General features: G+C 36.6%; 2 protein-coding genes across 9 annotated transcripts; one reads left to right on the forward strand and one right to left on the reverse strand.

Annotated features, from left to right (window-relative positions):
- Nucleotides 1-643: 643 nt before the first annotated feature.
- LOC126819778 (uncharacterized) lies at nt 644-13,161 on the reverse strand. Of its 6 annotated transcripts, none has more exons than XM_050548005.2 (3): nt 13,004-13,161; nt 5,936-7,568; nt 644-5,135 (listed from the first exon to the last, which is right to left on the reverse strand). In XM_050548005.2, the coding sequence occupies exons 2-3, from the start codon at nt 7,527-7,529 to the stop codon at nt 5,068-5,070; spliced, it is 1,662 nt and encodes a 553-aa protein (XP_050403962.2). In that variant the 5' UTR covers nt 7,530-7,568; nt 13,004-13,161; the 3' UTR covers nt 644-5,067. The 6 variants fall into 6 exon arrangements, with proteins under 6 accessions (XP_050403962.2, XP_050403967.2, XP_050403960.2 ...); XM_050548010.2 differs by lacking the exon at nt 13,004-13,161 and adding an exon at nt 10,216-10,367 and having other exon boundaries at nt 5,942-7,568; XM_050548003.2 differs by lacking the exon at nt 13,004-13,161 and adding an exon at nt 10,216-10,366.
- LOC130012558 (carboxypeptidase Q-like) lies at nt 9,874-15,546 on the forward strand. 3 transcript variants are annotated; one of them, XM_056100744.1, is made up of 2 exons: nt 9,874-10,010; nt 13,418-15,546. In XM_056100744.1, the coding sequence occupies exon 2, from the start codon at nt 13,722-13,724 to the stop codon at nt 15,108-15,110; it is 1,389 nt and encodes a 462-aa protein (XP_055956719.1). In that variant the 5' UTR covers nt 9,874-10,010; nt 13,418-13,721; the 3' UTR covers nt 15,111-15,546. The 3 variants fall into 3 exon arrangements, with proteins under 3 accessions (XP_055956719.1, XP_055956720.1, XP_055956718.1); XM_056100745.1 differs by lacking the exon at nt 9,874-10,010 and adding an exon at nt 10,403-10,546; XM_056100743.1 differs by lacking the exon at nt 9,874-10,010 and adding an exon at nt 10,404-10,564.
- Nucleotides 15,547-16,701: the final 1,155 nt, after the last annotated feature.

Below are 16,701 nucleotides of genomic sequence, written 5' to 3' on the forward strand. Positions count from 1 at the left end.
GTTTGGCGTTAGGCCGGGGTGGGTGGGGGTGGGAACTACCCGCAAAGCTTTGAGAGAGAGAGAGAGAAATGGGGTTTAACATCCCGTCGACGCAAACCAGGCCATTTTGGGACTAACACATGGTTCAATTTTATTTCAATAATTCGCTTGCTCGTAGAGGTCTTTAGCAATGAGAAGAAACTTGAGGACCCGGAGAAAACCCATGAGGTTGGACAGGCGACTCTACTCCATATCATATAGAAGTGGGAAATCAAATTCACGCCACTTGATTCAATGACAGACCTTCTGATTCAATGTGCACGCGTTAACCATTCAGGCACCGAACCCTACCTGTCCGGGCAGACCACCCCTCACAGCCCATTGCATGGCATATGAACAACTCCATGGTTCAAATCCTGGCTAGGACCAATTGTCAGATTCAGCACCTGCATGGTTGGCAAGGAAAGAAGTGTATCTAGTCAACAAACCCTTGACAGTTGGAATTCAAAATAAAAGAAGTCTGTAGCGTCGCTGTCCTGTCAAAATGTTCCTCATAGCACGTCTTCATTAGCCCAGTCGGAGCAGAACAGTAGGCCAATAAACCCCATTTCATTTCGCTATCAACTTACTCCTCTTTTCAATGCCAAACCATCAAAAACTTACAGAAATTATTAAATATTATTTTAATTATCAATTTTACAAATCAAAGATACATGTATAATTAAAATTAAAGCCTTCTTACATGCATTTTACTATTTTGCCATTTTGGTATAAGTTGTGTTCTGTTTTCTTCATGAGCCCAGTCGGAGCAGAACTGTAGGAATTAAATCTCCTTTCATTTCATATTCAGATTTATTTCCAACATTGTCAAGATAATAATGACATGACCTGCGACTGGAAAACATATTCAAACTACTGGGGAAATTATATTTATTGCCAAAGACCATAATGTCCCATGACATAAACTAGGTTACTTCGGGACTAACATTCATTACAATTTCATTTCAATAATTAGCTTGCATGTAGTTGTCTTTAGCAGTGGGAGGAAACCAGAGAACACCCACAAGGTTGGAGATATCTTAACAGTGCCAGGAAACTGGAGTACACCCACAAGGCTGGAGATATCTTAACAGTGCCAGGAAACTGGAGTACACCCACAAGGCTGGAGATATCTTAACAGTGTGAGGAAACCAGAGTACACCCACAAGGCTGGAGATATCTTAGCAACGTGAGGAAACCGCCGCAAGGTTGGAGATAACTTAGCAATGTGAGGAAACCGGAGTACACCCACAAGGTTGGAGATATCTTATGATGTCTTTTCAAACCAAATAAAACAATATTTACTCATGGATTCAAGTAAAAATAATTAGCAAAAATGTTTTATATCAAACAAAGTCACATAGAAGATTCTCTATGTAAATTAATTGGCAAAAGTATTTTATATCAAAAACATCACATAGAAGATTCTATAGGTAAAATAATTGGCAAAAGTATTTTATATCAAAAACATCACATAATTATCTTCTGCATTGCAGATATTTTTTATCTTATGGACTTGTATAGATATATTTCATTTTTTAAAAATCTTGTATAAGATTCCCAATACACTTGCCAGATGATTATGTTTTGACCTAATTGTTTTCACTTCAAATATTTATCTGAAGGAAATAAATTTATATAAACATTTTTTAAGGGTTTTATCCACATAAAAACTATAAATTTAGCTGTATTCATTGTGTTTAAAGGTTATCAATTTCTTTAAAATTCTAATTTCATGGCATGACTGGGAAGTTCTCTAACCAGTCAATTATACTGCCACTCAGTCAAGACTTCTAAATAGGACTGAATCAAGAGTCGTGGCGATGGTGGGGGTGTTTTTTTTAAATGTTCATATTCATATCAATTGATAACTGTTGTTGTATTTATTTTTCATTCTGTTTTGCTTTTGTTATAAAGGGCACAACGTGTCAGAAAGGTTCATACATACAGACCTAGATTGTTCACCCTTTTCGAAATAAAGATATTATTATTATCATTATAAAGATAAGTGACAGATTTTGTTGATATTTAGATGATACTACATGTTTATTGTCTAAGCCATGATCTTTTAAATGAATAGCTGAATATACAAAACACATGATTACAATTCATAATATATACACAAAACGAACATAAATGTATATACACATAATCTATTGTCATAGTAACGGAGTAAACAAAACACAGTTACATCTATGTGAATCAAATAGTTGGTATATATAATCAGATTTTTCTCCTTAAGTAACTACAAATTAGCAGTGGATGGATCTGCTGATTAAAAATGAACTGTATAAATGCAGAGGTTGGAGTGATTAACAATTTGATCCTAATGGACAAACTTCACCAACTTTTAATACAAAAAAGTTGTCAGTACAGACCTGGAAATAATGCTTTTGGTTGTACCTTACAAAATGTTAGGCACGAATCAACTATTAGCTGACTATTTGAACTTTGTGCTGGACCTATATTCATAAAACACTGAAAAACGATAAATCTGTACCCTACACCAAAAGAGTTGTGTCTAACTTTAACTTGTATCAATACCCTGGCTTTCAATATTAACTGAGTTACCTCCCTTATATTGGATTTAACGGTATTACCTTCTTTGAGAGGGAATAAAAAGAGTACATGTATTTTGGAATACACAATGGGGAAAGGTACATGTAGTTATATTATATACCTTTTTGTGCAATATCCTAAAGTTGGGTTGGAGCCACAGCCTATATAACTATGTTTGTGCAATTCATTTTCATAAAAGATTATCATTTTAACTTCTTTTTTTTGTTATGTGTAAATTTTGGATTTGCTTTCTTATACCTAATGCCACATTACATCTACAATAAGATTAACATTGGGCAATAACCTGGGATATAAAATACATATTTGCTTATCAAAAATATTCAAGCCAATAATGGTACAGTACATATTATTAATGTTTAGGAGCAGGCCGAGACAAATCCAATCAGTTTGACTAACAAAAGAACAATAGATGTTTTATTGTTGATTGACAACACAGGACTGTCACTGATTTAAAATCTAATCTACAAAATATTAACACAAATTTTGTGTGAAATCAGACTAATATACAATTATCTATAACAGGACATGTGAAGACAATTGAAGACATGAAACTGTGGTTGAGTTGATTATTCTTGGAATTTTTCAAAAATTTCTCAACCCAAGAGGGACACATTAATGATTACATATATACATGTATATCTCTGTTAAGCTGGGCCCTGTGTCTCGAAATCTAAACTAAAGATAAAATTCAAATTTTAGTAGATACTTCAGTTTTGATTGGCTAAGCACTAAAATCAATCTAATAATACCCAATCAAATTACTAAAATTTGGATTTTATCTTAGTTAAAATTTCGTGAAAAAGGCCCCTGATACCAATGACTTATGAACCTAGAACGTTTAGTAATGAAAATTTTTGTCATTAAATCAAACAATGGACCATTACTTTAAACTGATCTGTAATGTTAGAAATTATATAGTTGTCATTAATTAGTAAAAGATGCCACTTCTAGTACCCAATTCTAATTTTAATACCCAGCACTATTGAATACACAAACCCAACCAATAGTGGTATATATCATTCAATAGTAATAACAACTTTTGCCATAAAACCAGATTATACAACAATGTTTAGTATGTACATGTATAGAAAGTGGTTAGAAATTATACATTTACTAACCCAACCAATAGTGGTATACTGTAAAACATGAAATTATTGCGAGCATGAAATTATTGCGAAAATTGCGAGCGAGGCCCTCTCGCAATAATTCCATGTTCGCAATAATTTCGTGAAAATTCGTTAAAATGTCGGCCATATTGAATTACTCCCCCCTCATTACTCTTCACACAAAAGAGTCCCAATAAGTACATTAGAATCTGTATGAGCAGCCACTCCTATTCAGCGACATCTCCTTGTAAACGGTCACGATAAATTCCCCCCGTAAAAATTCTGTTGTTTCATCTCTTTATTCAATGGTCACTCCTCTAAAGCGGCCAGCGGTCACTATTTTACAAATAAATTTAACAAAAATAGCCCATTCAACGGCCATTGTTGAATGTTACCATCTTGTCGTTCTTTGTAACATCCCTGCTAATCCCGTGAGTAGTAGTTAATTAACTGGACTCCCACTGATCAGGTAAAAAGAAATGTAACCCGGGATTATCTATTAATTAATCTTTTGTTTTATTAAACAACTAACCTGGTCATTGTTTTCACGCGTAACCACACATTTTTTGATACTGATTGAATAAAATAAAAGTACCGAGTTTTGTCACGATCATCTAGTATCTCTTTTCCATTGCCACTTTATTGTTAAACAGACATTTTAGTGCCTCCTATAATATTACATACAGAGTTACACCCCCTGTAAATAGGAGATAAAATTAGCGGTGTTTTTTTGTTCATGTGCTTTTTTGATAAAATAAAATTAATTCATCGATTTTCTTCACAAAAATGGATAAATATTATCAAATGCATCACAATGGTAGACAGAAGTATCGAAGGTTGGTACAAAATGACAAGTTTACACTATTTGCTGTTACTAATGATCACCAATCAACCGATGTTTTGAAGAGCCGACTGTCACCTCAAAATTAACAATCTACCACATTTTATAGACAAATTTACTTAAAAAAAAATTATATAAATTCGCAATAATTTCATGTCACAATAATTTTTTCCCCACTATAGAAATTCGCAATAATTTCATGTCGCAATTATGTTTCACCACCCCAACTCGCAATAATTTCATGTCGCAATAATTTCATGTTTTACAGTATTCAATAGTCACGGTTTAAAGAACTTAGTGACACCTACGTAATGATTTTAACTGACTAATAAACAATATGTATATGAAATGACGACTTTGATCAGTTTGTATCAAATATTTTCATTCATAAAGTTTTTTGTTCGTAAGTCATCGATATCAACTTCAAAGTTGTAACTTTACATATTCCAATACACATGAAGATTCTGGGTATGTTTTGTCTTTTGATTTGCTTTTTTAAAGCTGCTTTGTTACTCTTTACTTTTACTTTATATTCACTTTCCAGGAACCATTTCCACTTTTTCTTGCTGTCTGCTTTCCATTAATTGAACCTAGAAAGACAAAGAGTGAATATTATTAATTCTCGTACCATAAATAAATAGGTCATTTATTTAAATGTATTATGTCGTACAGGTTTGAGCCAAATATATCTATCTACCATAGTGACATACAAATTGCATGTGTGAGAGTGACTGACAGTTACATGTATTCTCTGAGCTCTTAAAGGGAGATAATTTATAACTCCTCCATTTTTGTACCATAAATAAATAGGTCATTTATTACGTCGTACAGGTTTGAGCCAAATATATCAATCTATCTACCATACTGACATACAAATTGCATATGTGAGAGCAACAGACAATTATTCTCTGAGCTCTTAAAGGGAGATAATTTATAACTCCTCCCTTTCATAATAATTTTGCACATTTTTCTATCTTTAGGGGTTCTATTTCAACCCGTGTTACAAAAATTGAGGTTTTTACTCTTAATTTACTTTTTTAAGTCAATGTTATTTCAACAGTGATGCGAATAAATATTTATCACTCTAATAGCTTGTATGTGATAAGGCATCGTGGGCACCTGTCCTACAACCATGGATTTTGTTGGGTCATCCAGTTTAGTCACAAAATTACCTTTTTTGTGTCAGGTGGACGTTAAATGCAATTTTTCTCTATATTTATGAATAACCCACCCTAGATTCATGTATAACCTGTCCTAGATACATGTATAACCCACCCCAAATACATGTATAACCCACCCTAAATACATGTATAACCCACCCTAGGTTATGTATAACCCATCCTAGGTCAGGTATAACCCACCCTAGATACATGCACAAAATGCAACTTACGTTTACCTGACGACTGATTTGAGTTCGAGTCGTCTGAATCTTCAGCAACATCGAGTTCTAAATCTTTCTCGGTGGCGCTTGATGATGATTCATTGTCTTCTTCCTGATTTAAGCCTGTAGCCCCGGCTGGAAGGATTAGCGCGACGTAGCGATGTGGTTTACCAGCGTGCTTTGACACAGAATGATGTTTAATTTTCCACTGAGTGTCACTTTTAAAGCTACAATAACCACAACTCCAATACAGACTTGATGATACTGTGGATCCCGGCTTTGTGGGCGTTTTCTGTAGCGGTGTATTCTTAGCTCTGGGTTTTATAGCAGGGCGATTGTTACTGGACGTTGGGGTCGAAACCGTCTGCACTGTTGCCTGGTGACCCATTATATTTGGAACAATTTGCATGGCTGTGGCTTCGCTTGAATAATTTTGGCTTGGTGAATGTTGTTGTGGAGTTGTGAAGGGCTTAGATCTAATAGCCGTGTTCCTCGGCCTGGTATTGCTATTATTGAAATTCGACGATATTTGAGGCAACTGGGGAAGGTCCTCCATTGGTTCTTCTGTCACGACTCCATGGTCATTACTTTCTTCAATTTCTTCTACTTCCATATCGAAAAACTCATAATCTTCATTATTATGAATTTTATCAGACTGACTGCCATTGCACGAACTGGAATTGCTATCCTCATCGTTTTCGTCCTCAACGCGACGAACTTTGCTTGGATTATCTTCGCTGTCATCTTCGGCTGCTCTCTTTCGCTCTTCCTCTGTAGACTGTGTTTTGACTTGTAAATAATCGGAAAGCAACGTACAATATTTCAACGATGTAGCCATGCCAGAAAATTCCTCGTGTTGCCTCGTCGAATGTCTTATTACGTCAGCCCGCGAAAATGACTGATATTTACAGTATTTACAATTAAAGCGATGATCCATGATATGACTTAGAAGAGCTGGTTTACTCGTCGAAACATATGGACAGAAATTACACCAATAGTAGGTCAAGTCAATATTTGCGGCTATTTTTCCTTCTTGCGAAGAAAACATGGCCTTACATGAAATGGCCGACACTAAATCATGTTTTTGAACGCGGAAGACCTTTTCACTATCCCTGTCTTGCAGTTTTGATTCCATTATTGCCATGTTCAAATGATTTTTGTCCTTTTCTGCAAGAGTGCATCGCCTTGTCGGACTACGCGGTCGTAATAGCCTTCCTGCTACGAGGTCCTGTTCCTTGCCGCGACTTTTGGTTATTCTAGCTTGTGACGACTGAGACACTAGAAATGTGCTGTCACACAAAATACCGGCTTCTGATTTTCTCGAGTCATAATTCATGCGCGACATCCGAGGATTTGGTTTAAAAGCAATTGCATCATTTTGAGCCAGAAGCTGTTCATTTTTTTGCAATAAACTGTCAACAACGTTACGCAGTTTGGGTGCGTTGGAATCCTTTCCCTTTGACATGACGTCTCTGATTTGAGATGTTGATCCCCAAGGTGAAGAGTTTTTTCCTGATCTGCTGTAATTAACTGGAGAATTAGTGGATGCTTGTTCGTATTCGGTATCAATTGGCTCTGGTTTAATCTTTATGGAAGGGTCCATAATACGTATGGACTATAATGTTTTAAGGACTGGATGGATCTGAAAAACACAAATAACAATCTATTAGATTTGTGTAAAAAAAAACAATTAATCAATTAGATTTGATTAAAAAACAATCAATCAATTAGATTGGTTTTAAAAAATACAACAACATTTGCCCACAGCAGCTAAGTGAACGTCAAAATATGTCAACACTTGTGTGTGTGGGACGAAACAGCGAGGTCATTCAAGTCATGGCAGTTGGAATTCGAAAATAAGTTAGGTCGGGGCTGTTGTCCGGGGAAACCTTTCCCTCATAGCACACTTCATGGCTTATGCCCATCTTCATTATGGTGCACAGAAAGTAGGATGCTAAACCCCATTTCATTTCTATCAAGTAGTTACTGAAAACCTTTAAAATTTGATACACATTTCTCGACACTGGGGAGAGAGAATCCCTCCTATAGATTTAAATATTGTGTTTCTGTGCCCACATCTAACTTTTAAGTGCATCCAGAGCAATAACTCTGAAACTAATTGTTCAGAATTGATGAAATTTAGTATTAATTAAGGTTTCTTTTTTTTCATCAGTCAGCCTAACAGCTGACCTAATCAACCAAAATAATGCTGTGTTAGGTTGGTATGTACCGTAAAGCTAAATTACATCTTTGGAGAATGTGCCATCATTGCCCTTTTTTAATTAATTCGAAAAATTTGAGTCTCTCCCACCTCAATATCGGAAGGGAGTCATGGTGGCTCATTGAGTAAGATGCTGGCTCGCTAACCAGGAGGTCTCGGGTTCGCTCCCGGTGTTGGTTGAGAATTTCCTCAGGATTTTAGACCGTGTTTAGTCGTTCGAATGGTACAAGAAGTACACCGTGTACACATTATTGGAATTCAAAATAAGAGTAGGCCATAGCGCTGCTGCCCTTTAAAAATTTCCCTCATAGCACACTGTGTGGTGTATGCCTCTCTTCATTAGCCCAGTCAGTGCAGAAAAATAGGACATTAAACCCCATTTTGTTTCAATTTCGCAATTTGTCATATGCCAACTGACCTGTCAAAACTAGAAACAATGAACCTTAGTGCTGGTTGTAAAATCTTACCAAATATCATAGGTCAAAGGTATTAAATTGTTTCCAAATGTTAGCTCTACCCCATTCACCGTAAACTACTGGCTCAATATTGTTATTACTTCATATAACTCAAATCATGTCCTGAGTCTAAAATATAATATATTAAAGGACAATATTGGTGTCAGTCATTATCACATATATATGTGATAGAACTGGTTAAACACGTTTCAGATATAATTTTAACACATAGATCATTGCTATAAAAGGTGTAAGAGTAGACGAGAAAAATACAAAAGATTGTGCATTATATTGTTTTTATTAAGTAAAAAATGAATAAAAGCATGGGAATGTTCAGACTATTTCTATTTTTCTTGTTTTTCCTTATCTAGTGACATTCGATTACTTTTTTGAATTATTAGATATCCTCACAGCCCCAAATAACAACTATTGGTTTTCGAAGGAATTATTAGTGAGCAGAAATTTGCCTGTGTATCTGTTATCACTCGTCACTTCTGTCAGTTATATAGGATAACTTGTGTTTTCCTTTAGCGTTCTTCACTTTTGTTTTTTTAAATCTTCAAAACGCATCTATCATAGCAATGATCTCTGTGATAAAATTATATTTGAAACGTTTAACCAGTTCCATCACATGTGATAATGACTGACACCAATATTGTCCTTTAATATTTTGGCCATTTACAGCTTAAGCCTACTAATCTCAAATATATATACATTTGAAAACCCCACTTTTTAAATTTGTTGGCTTCCAAAATAGTGTATGTTAATATGGGAATGGTTTACAATTAAATCATGTTACAAAGAAACATGGGATATTATTTAAAAGTGTTTTATATATACACATCGAAACTTAATTTAAATTGTCATAATTTCTAATTTAATAGCCTATACTTTACCAGTACCGGTAGTAGTACATAAATTTAGCAATTAGGCTAATTAATTATATAGTTAGTCAGACAAATATTCTAACATGAACTTATTGCTGGCCACTTTAAGCAGAAATCCTAAAATTCAAAATTGTCAATATTTAAAAAACAAATTTAGGACGACTCCACCAGTCACAGATTGTATCTTTAAATTATATGATATATCACTCAGTACCTAATAATAAGGTCTAAAAATATTATACTATTGGTACGGTATGCTAAAAAAGGAGAAATAAAAGATTCCAAAATTTCAATTACCGACATTTTAATCACAATATCATCATAAACATTGAAGAAAATCTTCCACATTTCTAACATGGACCAAAAAGCCGCGTGCACGACCACTCCAAATAAAATATGGCGGCGGACAATGCGGCTGTAGAAATAAGAGAATAGGAAGTCTCAACGCAACCTACCAGCCATTGCACGCGGACCTGTTGACAGTAGTAATATGCAGTCAGATCCAATTCACTTACATATATGTAAATATATTATTGCTATGAGGTTTTATAGAAAATTTCCTATCCATAAATTAGGCCAAAAGTAAGCCTATGAACTCGCACTCTTACCGCCGCGTGCATGATGACAATCGCTAGTCAGAAGGAAGAGGTCAATAATCACGAGACTGCGACGGGCATCTGCCCTACATTTCAATGCTAATTATAGAATAAAGCCAGATATACATACATGAAAACAGTAATATTTCGTTTCTCCAGTCGTTGTCCTGCATAGAAATACCCTTCTAAAGTAAAATAGCCATTAATTAAGCGAATAAGTTGGCCAGACGAGAACCACAACCCAGTCTAAACCCTGTGCAGCTCACCGTATCACACTGGATTGCTTTCGTCATAGTGACGTCATTATTTGAGACAACTAGCTGTGTAAAGAAATGGGTCAGTGCGGTATAAACGAAGACAGGGCGAGCAAATTGATCTTGGCTCAACACTAGACACGACAAGCTATACCGACGCAGTGTAATCTATTTGAGTGAAATAGCAAGGAAGGCCGAGCTGATAGAGTTAGTAAATATTATAAGGTATAACTATATAGACATGTCTGGATTAAATGCGTGCACTCGGAAACTTTACTTACTATTGTATACATGAATGAAAACGCCCTTCATTTTTTTAATGATCCAAGCCTTCATGTGGGGTCCCACCGCGGAGAACTTTTTTTTGACCTCCCTCGCCCAGCCGTTTTACCAACACCTAATTATATAATGCACTGAATTTAGGGACAGGCCCATGTATGACAATAATTCTACTGGTATTATTTTTTTAGACGGATCAAAATATATAATTATTTAAATATTTTAATATGTTTTTATTTTTAGCTTAAAAAAGAGTAGGCTAAATTTTAGATTATATAATTAGCCCCTCAAAGAAATATTTTTAGATTAATTAAAATTAGGTCTACTAAAAAAAGGGTTTATGTCTACTTTTAAAATTGCAGTTCCTGCACAGATTGTCAATGTTGAGAAATACTTATAGCTGATTTTGTGTTCCACTGTCGACAATTTTTAAAAAAGCCGAAAACGAAAATAAAAATTAGTAAACACACTGACACCGCTTAATATATCGAAACGAAAATATAATCGTAGCCTATAGATTTACACCATCAACAAATCGAAATACTACGCCAGATTTATCAAATATAGCACTTTATTTGGGAGTAAATCAAAGACTGCTATAGCAAAATATAATACTAAAAACTGACCTATTTTGGGGAAATGTAATAGACCTATTAAAAACTGACCTATTTTTTTTTTTACCTTATTCAATGGAAATAAACAATTTGTTGTTAAAAATGGTCGACCTCCCGTGTTTTTGTTTACATTTTTATTTACTTAGTTATACGCTGTACTGATGAAAAAGATCTCGATTTTTGTAACATCCGTAATAAAGAAATAATCATTAATTGTCAATTACTTTCATTAAATACTACCCCAAATAAAAAAAAATTAAAAAGAAAAAAATAGCTAGATGAATAAATTTGAGAATTAAATCTGTCTAAACATGTCTACATAAGTGTACAGGTTGTCGGTAACTTATCTTGGCCGACAGAATCCGAATGATCTTCTTTGAGACCTATATATTTTCCGATAGAACAATAAAGATAATAACTGTTGAATGGCCTGACCTATTTTTATTATCAATAATCATCCGTAAAAACCGCACATATAAGATAAAAGTTTATCAGACATGCCTTGTCTGAAATCTGAAATGTATAGCTATAAATGTAACTTGTATATAGTGACGGATGTCGTGCACGAGGCACGTTTGTCGTTTACTTATAGCATATCCCACTGAAATAAATGTGTACCATATTTTAGTCCCGAGAGAAAAATGGGGTTTAACGTCCACTCGACACATTTCGGGACTAACATATGGTTTAATTTTAGCAATGAGAGGAAACCGGAGGACCCTGAGAAAACCCACGAGATTGGACAGGCGACCCAACTCTTGTCACGAAAAACCGGGCATTCGAAACCACGCCAGTTGACTCAATGACAGGCCGTATGATACAGCACGCACGTGCTAACCATTCGGCCATCCACCCCCACCCCCCGAAAGTTGGTGTTGAGTGTGCAGGGTAGGATTAACCAATAGGTATATAGCAGGACACTTGCCTAAAGGGCCCACGGGGATCCGGGGGTCCACTAAAACTAATATGTCGCACAGTGTGCTATAGCATAAACTTGTTCCAAGATTGGATACTGAAACACGGCAACTTTTCTATAAAGAGAGAGAGAGAATGGGGTTTAACGTCCACTCGACACACTAGGTCATTTAGGGACTAACACATGGTTCAATTTTTATTTCAATAATTCGCTTGCGCGTAGGGGTCTTTAGCAGTGGTAGGAAACCGGAGGACCAGGAGAAAACCCACGAGGTTGGGCAGGCGACCTTACTCCTTGCCACGTACATCCGGGGAATTGAAACCCCGCCAGTTGACTCCATGACAGGCCGTAACCATTCGGCCAACCAAACCCCCCACATTTCTATAAACTTGTGGACCCAGTGATAAGGTTGGCCTAGGGACCACAAGTAGTGTTGATATCTAATTAAAGCGGCACTATGGAAGATTAGATAATAGTTTTTAAAAAAAATAGATAATGTAACGGGAATATGCTGAAAATTTCAGTCAAATTACTTCACTCTGGGTCGAGAAATTCTCATTTCAATAATACTGTAGCCTCGATTGTCAATGTTACCGTAGTTACGATAATAAACACTCTCGATTATCCATTTTTACGGTTAATAATCAACTGCCGTTGAAGCGTAGATCGGATTCAAATCTGTTTAAAATCGGATCCATCAGATGGCATCGAGAATTGATTATGGGAAACATTTGTCTGGGATAACAGCCTTGAAGCGGATGCCAAACCCCTACCCATACTACTACTGGACTGGCTTGTAATTATATCTTGGGGGGAGGGGGGAGGGGCAGGAACTGGTCGCTAACCGCTACTCACCCTGTTGTTCTTCTTCTTTCTTCTTCTTCTTCTTCTTCTTCTAGGGTTGACGCTCTTCGAAAAAGCCCAAGGCTCCGTCAATTCAAGTCCGTTCTACTTTGACAATTCTGCACCGATTTGGTGAATTATATTTTTGAATTTCATCCAACAACATGTTCAGTTCGTGGTCCATAGTACGATCGTACTTGTTAATTTATTTGTCTAAGAGAGAAATCAATAGAAACCGATGTAAACTTAAAACAGACGGCATAATTAGAAGTGATTGATGGTGTATCTTAAATTTTATATTTAAATTTTATTCCGTAATGTCTGTGTTTGAAGAATTTTCGCTGCACTTTTTATGTTTGAAACTATCTATTTATATTTGGTAGCGGACTGTATAATTATATCTTGCCTTGTTTCTTTTTTTTTCAGTTTCAAGTTTCCAAAGAGTTCAAGTTTTAGAACAGAAACCTAACAGAATCCCAGTGGTGGACAAAAAAGAAAAATAATAAAAAAAAAAAAAAAACCCCAAAGAAAAACACCACGAACACTATACTCAAGTTTCAAGTTTCCAAAGAGTTCAAGTTTTAGAACAAAAAAGAAAGAAAAAAAAACCAAAAAAGAAAAAAACCCACCACGAACACTATACTCGGAGACCAACTCGGTTAATTCCATTATTGCCGTAAGCTTAGAACGTTGCTTAAACCGGCGTGCAGATAGGTAAGAACACCACACCATGACACCTATCGTCGTTCATCTCGTCGTCATCACGTCAGCCCTTCTGCTGGGTATTAACGCATTTGATATGAACAAAATTAAAAATGAGATATATAATAAACGATGCATAGCCAATAAAATCATTAATCTCGCCGTCCATGGTGCTGCTCAAAATCAGAGCTACAACCGCCTGGCAAATTTTACGGACAAGTTCGGAAATAGAATCGCTGGTTCGCAAAATCTAGAAAATGCCATCGATTACATGCTAGGAGAATTAACGAAAGATGGATTAGAAAATGTTCACGGTGAAAAGGCGATGGTGCCACATTGGGTGAGAGGCGAGGAATCCGCAGTGATGCTTAAGCCGCGTTATCATCCGCTATCAATGCTTGGTCTTGGAAGCAGTATCGGGACTCCCCCAGAAGGCATAGAAGCTGAGGTGCTCGTAGTGCGGACTTTTGATGAGTTGAAAAGAAAATCAGATCAAGCCAAAGGAAAGATTGTCGTCTATAATCAGAAATGGGTCGATTACGGTACCTCAGTCGCCTACAGACGAAAAGGTGCAACTGCTGCGGCACAAGTTGGGGCTGTTGCTTCACTGATTAGAAGTGTGACGGCTCTGTCAATTAACAGTCCTCACACGGGTTGGCAGGATTACCAAGTTAACGTTACAAAGATCCCAACTGCATGCATTACCGTGGAAGATGCTGAAATGATGTGGAGGATGTCCCAAAGAGGAGACAAAATTGTGGTTCGTTTGAAAATGGACGCTGAAAATTTACCGTCAGTAGAATCAAGAAACACCGTGGCTGAAATCCGAGGTAGTACGTACCCAGATGAAGTGGTACTCGTTAGTGGTCATTTGGATAGCTGGGATGTTGGTCAAGGCGCTATGGATGACGGCGGTGGAGCTTTTATTTCTTGGCAAGCTCTGTCTTTGATTCGACAACTAAACCTGAGACCAAAACGCACCTTAAGAGCAGTTCTTTGGACAGCCGAAGAAGAAGGCACATTTGGAGCTGGAAGTTACTGGCAACAGCACAAAGAAGAAGTCCACAAATTTGATTTTGTTATGGAATCGGACGAAGGAACCTTCACGCCCACGGGTATCGCAATCACCGGAAACAACGCTACAATAGAAATTATTCGTGAGATTAGCAAGTTATTGGAACCAATTAAAGCTACCCAAGTTTTATCCGGACAGAGGGGTGAAGACATTCTCTATTGGACGTCTAAAGGCGTTCCCGGTGGTAGCTTACTTAATCAAAACGATCGATATTCATATTTCCATCATACAAATGGTGATACGATGACAGTACAAAACCCGCATGAAATGGACCTATGTTCGGCTGTCTGGGCTGTGATAGCGTTTATAGTGGCTGACTTAGAGGATATGTTACCAAGATAAAACATGTATATTGATCTGTGATAACCTAATAATATTAATTATGGAAGATTATTTTATATCATATAAATATAACCTATTTTTAGTCTACATGTATCTGGGGGATTGGATGCAGAAAATCTCTAATTTTCCACGGCTTAATCCACGCTAAAGTAAAATGGACTCCAATTGATTATTGAAACGTTTGATTAAGAAAACAAAATCAAAATCTCAATGGTATATAATCCCACGGCTGGGATTAAATCGGATTAAGAAGAGGTCAATCCATGAAGTTAATCTATCACTTTCCACACTGAACTAATACTACCAAGTGTGAACGTTTTCCATAGGGGATGGCTAACGAGGATGCTTGAAGATCCACCTTACACCCAGCTATAGCTACGCTGTAGTAACTTACATTCCGTGTATTTTTTGATAAATAAAATTTTGTATTTAAGAATATTGAAAGTTAATCGATAAGCTTCGGATCATTCTGGCAAACTAATTATTGAAAAAAAGAGACTTTCGATGTTACTTTAGAATAACCCCGGTGACTTGACGTTATACTCGCTACCCCAACCCCCAAATTGCGCGAAATTTAGCCTGTCAAATTAAGATGATATGGGGTTTAACGTCCAACTTTTCTGAAGACGGGTTTACGCCCATAACCGTTTGCTATGCGGGAAACTTCCTAGACAGCTAACTCTTTTTTCGAATTGGATGGTATTTTTGCGGGCATAGGCGCACGAGTCGATTTCCCGGGGGGGGGGGGCTATATCATTGTTGCCCTACCCAATGATCATTCAAAGTCTCGGATTTCGGGTACTTTATTTTGCGGGATTGAATAATTTTCATAATTTTCCTTTTATATCCACCAATGTTTTCGTCATATTTGGTTTACTGTACGCCGATGCACGTGGGATCTTTGATTTTGGTCCCATCGAAACAACTAAACACTGTGCTTGCCAGGCCCTATGTTCTGCACCACTACTAAGGAGCAACCTCGCCGGAAAATCCCATGGAACTCTGTTGGCCAACACCTCCTGGTTAGCAAACCAGCGTCTTACTCACTTAACCATCTTGCCACCAAGGACATGTCAAATCCTTCAATTATTTTCTATGGTCAGTACAGAGTGTACAAACAATCCATAAACAAGGCGGGGCTAATATTTGCGCTGCTAACCCCGTTAGTAATATTATGGGGAATAAACATCTACTGGGAATGAAGTTACCTGTCCCTGAATCGATCCTTTTTTCTCCAAAATAAAGTCTATTGCCATATCAATCCATAAACAAGGCGTGGCTAATATTTAGGCTGCTAACCCCGTTAGTAATATTATGGGGAATAAACATCTACTGGGAATGAAGTTACCTGGCCTTGAATCGTTCCTTATATTCTCCAAAATAAAGTATATTGCAATACCCAATAGACCGGAAAATATGTGGCCCAGAAATGCAACATAAGGAATTTGTAAGATCCCACTCTGCATATTGTATTTTTTTATGCCATGAATGGATCACGTGCTTACTTCAGCTTCAGCTATCAGAAGAAATAAGTCCATGTTTTAATAGTAATCTGCCCTCACGTGAGAAACTACTGCTGATTTTACATAAA

This window comes from Patella vulgata, chromosome 4 (assembly GCF_932274485.2).
Source record: "Patella vulgata chromosome 4, xgPatVulg1.2, whole genome shotgun sequence".
Classification (NCBI taxonomy): Eukaryota; Metazoa; Mollusca; class Gastropoda; family Patellidae; genus Patella; species Patella vulgata.